Source organism: Scatophagus argus, chromosome 19, assembly GCF_020382885.2.
Source record: "Scatophagus argus isolate fScaArg1 chromosome 19, fScaArg1.pri, whole genome shotgun sequence".
In the NCBI taxonomy this organism is placed as follows: Eukaryota; Metazoa; Chordata; class Actinopteri; family Scatophagidae; genus Scatophagus; species Scatophagus argus.
The window spans coordinates 10,116,368-10,127,202 of NC_058511.1; the positions used below are offsets into that span (position 1 = coordinate 10,116,368).

The 10,835-nt window shown below is 42.7% G+C and overlaps 2 protein-coding genes across 10 annotated transcripts in view; one reads left to right on the plus strand and one right to left on the minus strand.

The window, feature by feature from the left end:
• Positions 1 to 5,689, plus strand: part of LOC124050875 (disheveled-associated activator of morphogenesis 1-like) — a 43,819-nt gene extending 38,130 nt beyond the window's left edge. For all 4 annotated transcript variants that reach the window (XM_046373815.1, XM_046373818.1, XM_046373816.1 and 1 more), the window contains 8 exons: positions 414 to 520; positions 1,157 to 1,245; positions 1,458 to 1,626; positions 1,831 to 1,938; positions 2,030 to 2,090; positions 2,219 to 2,350; positions 3,629 to 3,799; positions 4,197 to 5,689. In XM_046373815.1, coding sequence (XP_046229771.1) covers positions 414 to 520; positions 1,157 to 1,245; positions 1,458 to 1,626; positions 1,831 to 1,938; positions 2,030 to 2,090; positions 2,219 to 2,350; positions 3,629 to 3,799; positions 4,197 to 4,409 — 1,050 coding nt within the window. In that variant the 3' untranslated portion in view covers positions 4,410 to 5,689. The remainder of the gene's footprint in view (positions 1 to 413; positions 521 to 1,156; positions 1,246 to 1,457; positions 1,627 to 1,830; positions 1,939 to 2,029; positions 2,091 to 2,218; positions 2,351 to 3,628; positions 3,800 to 4,196) is intronic.
• Positions 5,378 to 10,778, minus strand: LOC124050877 (trans-L-3-hydroxyproline dehydratase). 6 transcript variants are annotated; one of them, XR_006841701.1, is made up of 8 exons: positions 10,626 to 10,778; positions 8,963 to 9,447; positions 8,724 to 8,893; positions 8,067 to 8,189; positions 7,615 to 7,752; positions 6,606 to 6,727; positions 6,058 to 6,131; positions 5,378 to 5,897 (listed from the first exon to the last, which is right to left on the minus strand). XR_006841701.1 is itself a non-coding variant. In XM_046373822.1 (7 exons), exons 2-7 carry the CDS (start codon positions 9,438 to 9,440, stop codon positions 6,122 to 6,124), a joined length of 1,041 nt encoding a protein of 346 aa, XP_046229778.1. In that variant the 5' UTR covers positions 9,441 to 9,447; positions 10,626 to 10,778; the 3' UTR covers positions 5,378 to 6,121. The 6 variants fall into 6 exon arrangements, 2 of the variants coding, with proteins under 2 accessions (XP_046229778.1, XP_046229777.1); XR_006841700.1 differs by having other exon boundaries at positions 5,378 to 5,902; XR_006841699.1 differs by having other exon boundaries at positions 6,058 to 6,260.
• Positions 10,779 to 10,835: the final 57 nt, after the last annotated feature.

Genomic DNA, 10,835 nt, shown 5'->3' on the forward strand with positions numbered 1-10,835 from the left:
CACAAACACCCAGCAACAAATATACATCAGAGAGCAGAGTATCGTGACTATAGTAAAAATAAGTAAGCTGGGTCTGCACAATAAGGTACAGGGTAGAGGAGAAACTTGCTGATTGATGCAACAACAGCACTTTAAGAATTAAATGTGCTTTCATTTACTGACTGGACGTTTTCCACCCTCTGAAGTAATGCAGTCAGGACAAACTTCAGCACTTCGTTATGTTTCTGGAGCCCTGGAAACATTTGCTAGATGACATGCACTGTGTTATAAATCTGATAACAGTGTATTTTGTTGTGTCTGGCTTTGAACTGAAGCGAGACAGTGAGGTGCAGAGATTCAGACCTGCTCGACTACCACCGTGATACAGATGAGTTTTTGCATGCTGAGTAAAGAGTGCTTTCCTGCCTTGTCAGCTGCTGAAGTTCGTCCCCGAGAAGAGCGACATCGATCTTCTGGAGGAACACAAACACGAGCTCGATCGAATGGCAAAACCCGACCGCTTCCTCTATGAGATGAGCCGGTACTTTACTTCTTCTGTGTCCATTTTTTAATTCTGTGTTAAATAGGTGCTCACCTCAGACCTGACAGCTTCGGGCCAGTGCAGCGCTGTGCATAAAACAATGAAACACAATAGCCTTTGTTTCCTCTTAGTCAGAGCACATAAATGAAATGACACATGGGTTTCTGAGCAAGGAACAATAGCTGCCTGTGTGAATCATTATTTCTAAATTGCGTTGCTGAATAAGAAGTCCGTAATGTGATAACAGTATTTGTGTTGCTATTTCGTAAACAAAATTGTGTAAGATAAGACAAACAAAGGAAAAGTTACTGCAGAGTTACTGCAGTTTGGCAGCTTTTTGTTGTTTAACTCTGAGTCCGCCGGGCAGTGGATGTCACTGTGGCAGTCATTAGCTGCAGAGTCAGTGGTTTATAAGCTCAAATTGGAAATGCTGCCAAAAATAAGCTTCATTACCGCAACCAAAACTTTATGGGTGCCATTTAAGTAAGCACACGCAGGCAGCTTGACTCATTTTGCTCAAGAACACTGTCCCTGTTTGTGGCTTTTGTCTAAATGTGTGGATATCCCTGTTTATAATTTATTATTTTTGTCTGTTTTTGTCCTCTTCTGATGCACATTTTTCCATCTCCTCTCCAGAATAAACCACTACCAGCAGAGGCTGCAGTCTTTATACTTCAAGAAGAAGTTTGCAGAGAGGATAGCTGAGATAAAACCCAAAGTTGAAGGTGGGAAAAGTCTCTCAGTTTCATATACCAGTGATACTAACTCGAAAATGTTTTTGTATTTATTTTTAATATGGAAAGGCATTTACATCAAGCATTCTCTTTCAGAGCACCTCTGTTGACATCCCCAAAAGCATCTAATGTTGATGATGTGATACCATGACAATGATGTGGCAGCTACCTAACTAATTATTATCTTTGTTGTGGTGTCTCAGCTCTGACCAAGGCTTCTAAGGAGATTTTACACAGTAGAAACCTGAAGCAGCTGTTGGAGGTGGTGCTGGCCTTTGGAAACTTCATGAACAAGGGTCAGAGGGGAAATGCTTACGGCTTCAAGGTGTCTTCACTCAACAAGATCGCTGATACCAAATCCAGTATCGACAAGTAAGAACAGTTTTGGACTGTAACATCAAAACAGACAGCAACAGAAAGAGCGGCATGAGATCTATTTAAGTCACATCTGGAACAGGGAATGTGATGTAGATGGAAAAACTCCATATGGTTATTCGTATCTGAGCCTGCATAATAAAAGCAGTATATTTCACATTTGATGCGTTCACTCAAAGAGTCTGCAATCTGTGTTTGCAGAAACATCACTCTCCTGCACTACCTGATCACCATCCTGGAGAAGAAATACCCCAAAGTCCTTATGTTCCAGGAGGACCTGCAGAGTGTCCCAGAGGCAGCCAAAGTCAAGTAGGTGACACTGACGGAAACCTGCTGCCTGATACACAATTGCATCTACTTGTATTAAGTCAACACTTTTCTTTTTGTTTTCTTTTTGCAGCATGACTGAGTTGGAAAAAGATATTGGCAACCTGCGCAGTGGCTTGAAGAGCGTGGAGAACGTGAGTCACGAAGATCTATGAGATGTTATGTAACAGTCGTGGTGATATAAGTTTAGTACATGACCAGTGTAGCTCCCCCTTTCATTTATCTTTCAAATTCCCTTCTCCTGGATCATTTTCACCCATAGGAGCTGGAATACCAGAAGAAGCGACCGCAGGAGCTGGGTGACAAATTTGTGTCAGTGGTGAGTCAGTTCATCACTGTGGCCAGCTTCAGCTTCTCCGATGTGGAGGACTCGCTCACCGAGGCCAAGGAACTGGTAAGTCATTGTGGCTGCACGCACTGTTTGAGCGCAGCGGACACCATCGCTGTCGCTTTGTAGACACAGACGCTGTGAAAGCTCGCATCCCATTTCCTCTCAGCGCAGCTGTTTCTACACGCCTTGTTGACCTCATCGGTCACCTTTCTAGGAAAGCTAACAGCAGGAGTGAGGTGGTTCAGCTTCCTGCCATAGCACCACTGATGCTTTATTGGTCAGCCTGCGTGTTGCGTGCAGGTCAAAAACAAGGAACAGGGGGGGGTTAATAATTATTTTACGCCATTTTGTGCATCATTGTATGGACATATCAAACTTACTGATATGTGTGGGTAGCCCTTCTGCAAAGTGGAGGCCAAAGCAAAAGAAGAAACAAGTGTGGATTTTGCAGCCATTTGAAGCCATAGGGCTTCTTTATGAGCAGAAATGTGAGTATATTCACCTTTCTAAGGAGAGCTTGACACCCCGAAGTTAAATTTATGTGTCTGTCCGCGTTTATAGGTGCAAGACTGGAAGAGTTTTTATTGAGCATGTTTTTGACCCATGGTGTGTGTGTGTGTGTGTGTGCTGTATTGAGCCAAGTGCTCAGCTGGTCACATGGCAACCATTAGGTTCTGTGAATCATTTACGGTGTCCCACAGTTAAATATTTGAGTGTTTACAGTGGTGCTCTGTACTCATGACTGTGAGACAGAGGAACATGGTGACTCTTTAAACAGCTTCTTGCATCTGGTTTGTGTGTGTGTGTGTGTGTGTGCTTGCATATAATAAAAATGTATGCATCAGAGAAGACGTGATTTAAGGCATTTTTGCCATGCGTCACAAAAAAAATTATCTGGTTTGAATGTGCTGCATATTCAGAAAAAAAATCAGTCTGACTGATGGCAAATGAAGTAAGTTAAAGCATCTTTAGTCCACCTGGTAGAGTTTGTGTGTCGCGACCAGAGCTGCCGTTAACACACACATCTTAGAAGGTACAGGTTCACAGCATGATCTCACATCTGGATGTTCTCCTTTTTAACTTGGTGTGAAAAATACTCCACAAACACGCTGCCTTAATTTGGACTCTGGCTCCAGTCTGTGGACGCGGCTGTAATCAGAAGCCGGTCAGATCTGTGTTAACGTGGGCTTCAAAGCCAGACTACTGGTAGCCTGTTCTTATTTCAAAGAGCTGAGACCTAATGAGTCTCTTGTAAAACAGTCAAAGACTTAGTAAAACATGGTTCTACTGTGTCCTGCTGTAAATCTAATCCCGTGTGCCCCCTTCTCTTTGGTCCCACAGTTCCTAAGGGCAGTAAAGCATTTCGGTGAGGATGCCAGTAAGATGCAGCCAGATGAGTTCTTTGGCATCTTTGACCAGTTCCTGCAGTCCTTCGCCGAGGCTCAGCAGGAGAACGAGAACATGCGAAAACGCAAAGAGGAGGAGGAACGCAGGGCAAAAATGGAAGCTCAGGTATGTGATGATTTCCCTTTTCCGCGTGATTTAAAAAGAACCACAGCAGTCACAGAACATTTTTAAATGTTTTTGAAGTCAGTTAGTAGCCCCTCGGCTTAACGCAAAGATGACCAGAAACAAGCCTGACAATTTGCCATCCCAGCCAAGAAATAGGTTTTCAGGTGTCCACAAATTTTATTACTGTTGGAGTGAGCCAGGCCAGCTGTTTCCGTTCTTTATGCTAAGCTAGGCTAACTATCAGCCGGCTGCAGCTTCATTTAACACACAGACATGAGAGTGGTATCAAACTTCTCAACAAGAGGTAAAAAAGCAAATAAGCGCAAGGCTTTCTTTGACGCAAAGTTTAGGCAAAATTTCTTTTTATAAATACAGTAACTTTTATTTGTGCCACCAGCTGAAAGAGCAGAGAGAAAAGGAGCGAAAGGCCCGGAAAGCAAAGGCAAATGGCGAGGATGACGGCGGTGAGTTCGACGACTTGGTGTCAGCGTTGCGATCAGGCGAAGTCTTCGACAAGGACTTGTCCAAGATGAAACGCAACCGCAAGCGCATCAACAGCCAAACCACGGACTCGAGCAGAGAACGACCAGTCACAAAGCTCAACTTCTAAGCGGGGTTGAGGTCATCATCTTTATCCAAACCCCCCCCGTCCCCACCCTCCTCCTCCAGGTCGAACTGACATGCACATTCCTCTGCACCCTCCTCCATTCCCACCCAGCTCGGCTTCATCACTGCAGGGCCACACACAGCACAACATGTTTAGACTTTTCATCCGCTGAGATTTTGATGGTAAACGGAGCAGAAGCCAAAAGTCGTTATTAACTACCAAATCAGATAATTCCCTGCTGGAGGAGGAGGAGGAACTTGTTTTGCAGGAGTGCAGAACGTCCCCACCCCCGCATTGGAGAAAAGTTTCCTTTCAGTTGTTAAGAGATGCTCACGGTTGTTCGATGGGAACCGTTCTGTGCTGTTTTTTGTACGTCAGAAACTATGCACAGAGTGAAATGTGCAGCTAGTAGACTCCTTCAGGGCTTGATGCTCGATCCAAACAGGAAGATGATTCCATGAAAAACACAAGGGGCCATTTTGTACAGACCGATGTCATGAATTTAGAGGGGCTGCTTTCGCACACCCGAGTTGTCCAAGAGATCATTTTTGGAGAAAGACTGAATCTGAACTTCCTTTTGGCGCTGCGGTTCTCTTGCAGTCAGAACCATCACAGGACTGAGATGCTGCGCTGCTTTGTGGTTTCGACTGCAAGGGGTGCAGCTGAGAGGTAGTTTGAAGTTTGTTTTTAAGTCATCATTATTGACGTGCAGCATTTATATATCTGACCACTGTATGTTTTATTCGAACTTTTTCCTGTTAAGAGCTGGCCTTAACTGTTGATTTTAATTGTTAAATGGGTACTCTCAAAGGCCTGGGCCTAATTTGCAATTTCTCAACAAGTGTGGACACTCGTGTCATAGAGTACATATATCTTTATAAGGCTGCGTGCTTGTTACACATGCACATATAAATTCATAATTACTATGCTAAATGCCATTACAACCATAACCAATAGATGCAATACACTCGTTCCTCTCTGAAGGGAGTGCCCTCCTGTAAGTTTTTATTGAATAGATGAGTTATGTTTTTTGTACACTAGCTGGATTTACACTTCAACAAAAGAAAAAAGGAAGCAAAACGCTGATTTCACTTGATTTTAAATGCTTTGTTATCCATGTGTGATGTTTTCATTCTTGCAGAAAATATCACACAATGGTGTGAAAGCTTTGATTTTAACTGTGTGAATCCATCCAGTGTCGAACACCTCCAATGGACTTTTATAATTTAAATATTGCCTTCCATTGTACAATGACCCAATGACAATAAATGGGAGAAAAGTTATGAGTTTTTGTATTTAGTTAACATGCACATGCACTCTGATGAACTCATGGCTCCATCTAGTGGTCAGGAACTGATACTGAACAGAACATCTAACAACCACTGTTTCAATACAAATTTAATTTTTTTCTTCTTCTTCTTCTGACATCATAAGTTGTTTACACTCCAGCCGATTCTCAAATGTGAATGTTGTCAGCATATCACTTTTAAACTGCTCTTTAAAGGTTCAGTGTGTAAGATGCAGGAGCAGAAAAGGAATATAATACATTAATATAATACATTAATAATAATAATAAAATTATTATAATTAATAATAATTTGCTACAGTTTTTATTAGTGTATGAACTAAAAAAATATTGTGTTTTCATTACCTTAGAATGAGCCTTTTCTATTAGCAGAGGGAGCAGGTCTTCTTCGCCAGGGTTCACTATGTTTCTACAGTAGCCTACAATGGACAAACCAAACAGTGGTTTTAGCGAGGGCTTTTCATGTTTTTAGCAGCCACCGTATGTGGAGGGTGAGACGAGCGGTGCTCCGACCGCGACCACACTGCTGGAAGTCGTACACACTGGACCTTTAAATTCACAGTGACAAACATTTAAAAACGATGAAAACAGACATTCACACACTGTTGACTGATTAATAGCTCAGTAACTTATTATTAATTATTATGATTTTGAAGGCAAATGTCACAGTTCAAAAAAAAAAGTCATTACTCTGAATTATATATTTTTTGTTTTGTTTAGGATAACAACCAGTTTCAGATCACGTCATTTACTAACTAACGAGGTTAGTGCTCATAACTGGTGCTTAATTTCACCCACAATAAAATTAAAACATTATTTCTTCATTTACTACTGAAGAGTTTTGATACTCTCTCCTGGAGAGCTTCTAGCTATTTTATGTTGTTGAGGCTCACTTCAGCAGAAAACCATGCGTCAGCTTGTCATCAGGCTCCTGCACGAAGCGGGAAACTCCGCTATAAAAAGCTCTGCCAGCAACTTCCACCACTACAGCCTGGAAGTCTCCACACTTGATCTCCTGAAAAGGAACACAAACATGATGTAGAAGCTGGTATGTTGTGTGTGTTATTTGTTTAGTATCTGCAACACTTTTGCCACTTCAGCTTCATCATTTAAAGTTCACTTGTGTCTTTTTTTTTGTTTTCTAAGGGTTTGTGGGTCACCAGCGAAGCAGTTCAACTCATACATACTTTGAGATGCACTTCTTTCATTAATCAAAACCTGTAAAGAAATCCCTTTAGTGCGTCTGATGATACAGGAACACAATCTTATCCGTTAAGACTCACGGGGGAAACAGACAGAGGGATTTTATCTCGGGCAGTTCCTGACCTTTGGCTGAAGATACATTTTGACTGTGATGGTTAACCCAGAAACCTTTGACCTATCACCATCTTATCAACACACACACACGCAGGAGCGGGGCCAGACAGCGACAAAGACAACACAGAACAACTGCAGGGAGGTTGAAACAACCAGGAGACACACAATTATGACAAATATACATAAAGAGATGCAAAATTACCACAAACTCATTTAACTGCAGCTACTGAGGGATCAAAGCGGTGAGAGAGAGACGTTGTGTGTAGTGCTTTGGGTCTCCTGAGTCTGGATGTCTAGACGGGTTGCAGGGTCTGCCCAGAGGCCTCATGCCTCTTAATCTGTCTATGGTTGTAGGCTGGTGCTCTTTATTAATTTATTAATTATTAATATCATAGTAGAATATAATAAACGTTCTTTGTTGGCATTCATCTATTACATTAAATAAACACTTCAACCAAAATAAGGTTAATTATTTCCAAAAACCACAGCTTCAAATGTGAATCTTAACACCTTTTTAGTCATTTTACAAATGAGACCCCATCAAGTTTCTGAACCCCGATGACACAGAAGAACAAAGTCTGATACCTCAACAGCTTTCCCTGTGAACTGAGATCCAGTGGCTCCACTCTGAAACGTCCTGGTCTGGTTCAGCTGGATGAGACCTTTGTGATACTGAAGAGCCACTCGGGCCGTGACACCAGAACCAGTAGGGCTTCGGTCCACCTGAGGACAGGTATGCACCAGTTAGAGCTTTAGTATTTAGTGTTTTTCCAACATTTGATACCACATATTCATGCAACAGCACATAATGTTTTTTAGAGTCTTTATCTCTTTACCACGCGGCTTGCAGCTGCACCATGCGGCTTATAACTGACACAGTTAATCAGTGCTGATGATCACAAACTCTGATAGAACAACGCTATGCTTAGATAATTCTGTCACACAAAATATAAATGTAAAATGTTTTCCTCCGGTTTCAAATTGCTCTTTTAAAAGTGTCAGGTGGTGTTTTCTCCAGTCCAGGATCAGTAAGGTACCTGAGCTTCTGCGAACACACACACATTGGCGGTGGCGTCAGAGGAGAAGTTGTCTTTGCCATCTGTGAGGATGGTGCCGTAGAGGAAGGCCAGATCATCGCTGGTTGGGTGGTGCAGCTTTACCTGGGAAAGGAAGGAAAATTTCAAAGTGGGAAATCAACATACACAGTGTGGCCAAACAAGGAGATGACCAATTTGCATATGCTTTTGCTCCTGGTCCATCTTGTCTGGGGGTTATTTTTCATGCTGTAACACCAGATCTGTCAGACCTCACTGGTCCTCACAAATCTTCCTGGGAGAGCTGAGGCTGTCTTAGCAGAACACTGAGCTGAATACTGAGTATACAGGCACCTGCATAGGCACTGTGAAGTTATCTGGTGCTCAAAAGTGCAGCTACAGACTACCACTGTGTCCATTATATTACCAGGTATCCTTTATTTTGTGTATCTTCATTAAAATTCCCACTAAACACATTTTATATTCATGATTAGTCATAACTTACACAAATGCTAATAACACAGAAACCCAGACTGGTCAGTCCACTTCCTTTACACTAAATTATGGGTACTATTTTAATCTGTCAACCAAAGGCATCACAATCATCACTGTCTCTCACTGTGTAGTAATATATCACAGGTTACAATACGAACTTCTCACCTGCGATTTGACAGCGCTGGTCACCGCTGTGGCTGCATCCACCAGATCTCGAGTCCTGGACTTGGTGACATCAAGGCCAAACTTCTGGGCGTTTACAAAGGCATAGAAGGCTCCTCCATAGCTGATGTCGACCGTCACATCACCAAAACCTTCAACTGTCACTGTCACATCTGGAGAAAAGTCACTTAGTTAGTCCCACAGCGTATAAAACGCCCTGAGAAGAGTTCTGAGTGTCCTACCTGTAGCAAAGGCAAAAGCCGGCACACTTAGAAACCTCACTCCTCCTGTTTTACCGTCAGAGTACTCAACAAAGGCCCTCACCAGACCGCAGGGACAGTGTATGTTCACTTGGGTCTCTGGCGACTGTGGCTCCTTCACCAGTTTGTAGTCCACAGCAAAGCGTCCCAGTGCGATAACGGCGTGTCCACACATGGTGCTGTACCCCTCGTTGTGCATGAACAGCACCCCCAGATCGGCCTCGGGCATCTCGCTGTCCACGATCAGGGCTCCATACATGTCATAGTGTCCTCGCGGTTCGTACATCAGCACCCTCCTGAGGTGGTCCAGATGCTCCCGGACGTAACGCCGTTTGGACAGCACTGTGTCACCTTTGACCTCTGGGTAGCCGCTGAGAACGACCCGTAAAGGCTCTCCGCCTGTGTGCATGTCGACCACTGAGAGCTCGTCTCCCTCGTGAGGTGGAAGGTGCATTTCCATCTCCACGCTAATTTAAAAAAAAAAACAAAAAAGTCACCAGACAGTTTGTTTTCCAGCACCATTTTTGCTGGTGAACTTGTGAACAGTGAGCTAAATATCTCACGTAAATCAGTGTTAAGACTCAGACTTCACATGTGCTCTGGAAAACCTGCTGTTCTGAGTTAAAAACTTTGGTTTAAATGAACAGACTGGAGTTTGAGAGTGAACAGCACACTCATTCAAATGTTTTTACAGGTGCTGAACATGGCTGCATTAACCCTGGGTCCCTATCTCCTCCTTCTATCTGTGCAATGTGGCTGAAAAAAGCCTCACTTCTTATCCGCTGGATGAAATGTTTTAATTTTGGAATATGCAACATGTACAGAACTATCTTCTGGGGTTTTGTGGATGCAGGAAAGTTGTCCAGGTCCTGACTTGTGATGATTTATCATCACACTGAAATGATAAAAAGCCAGATTGCACTGAAGCTACATTGCTGTGTCTGACTGTTGTCCACTACATTACACTGGCTTCACTACATTTTCCTGCTTTTTGCAGATTTCTGGCAATATGTGAAGGATCCTTATGGGCCAAGAACAAAGAAAAGCTTCGATCGATGCAGACTGAAGGTAACAACAAAAGTGAAATGGAAAACATGTTAAGTATAACAATGTGTTATGAGTTATGAAGTTTATCCTTCCGTAATGGTCGTGTGAGAATGATGCTAAAATAAATGTTAAACCGTTTTTATTATTGACTAGAGGTTAAACAGGACCAAGAATTAGAAACAATATGCATGTTCAAGCATCCATCCATCCATTTTCTATACCGCTTATCCGTCAGTCAATCACAGGGCCGACACACAAAGACAAACAACCACACACTCTCACACTCACACCTAGGGGCAATGTAGAGTAGCCAATTAACCTGATGTGTATGTTTTTGGTATTGTGGGAGGAAGTACCCGGAGAAAACCCACGCAGGCACAGGGAGAACATGTTCAAGCAGTTTAACCTAATATTAATTTAAAAAAACAAAACATTTATAACAAGTAAAGATTTATTTTAACAGCTTTTGTGGACTTCAATAGAACTGAATGTCAAAACGGAGCGCCGAAAATGTAAGGTGACCAGACGTAAAATCATCAATAATTATCACTCAATGATTAAATTATCTCCAACGACGATTGTTATTGTTTATACATACCTCGTTCAGTTTTCTCCCTGCACTTCGGACGTGCTTAAAACTTCTGCAGCGGTCACTACTTTTCTCCTGTGCATGCGTGTCCCAGTTTGCTGCGAGGCTAAAATGAGAGGTTAGCGCCACCTGTTGTTCTGGAGGGCCGCATGAAACACAAAACATTCGACACACCGTAAATGCATTATTTAGCCCGTTTTTTCAGCGGAATCAAAGTCC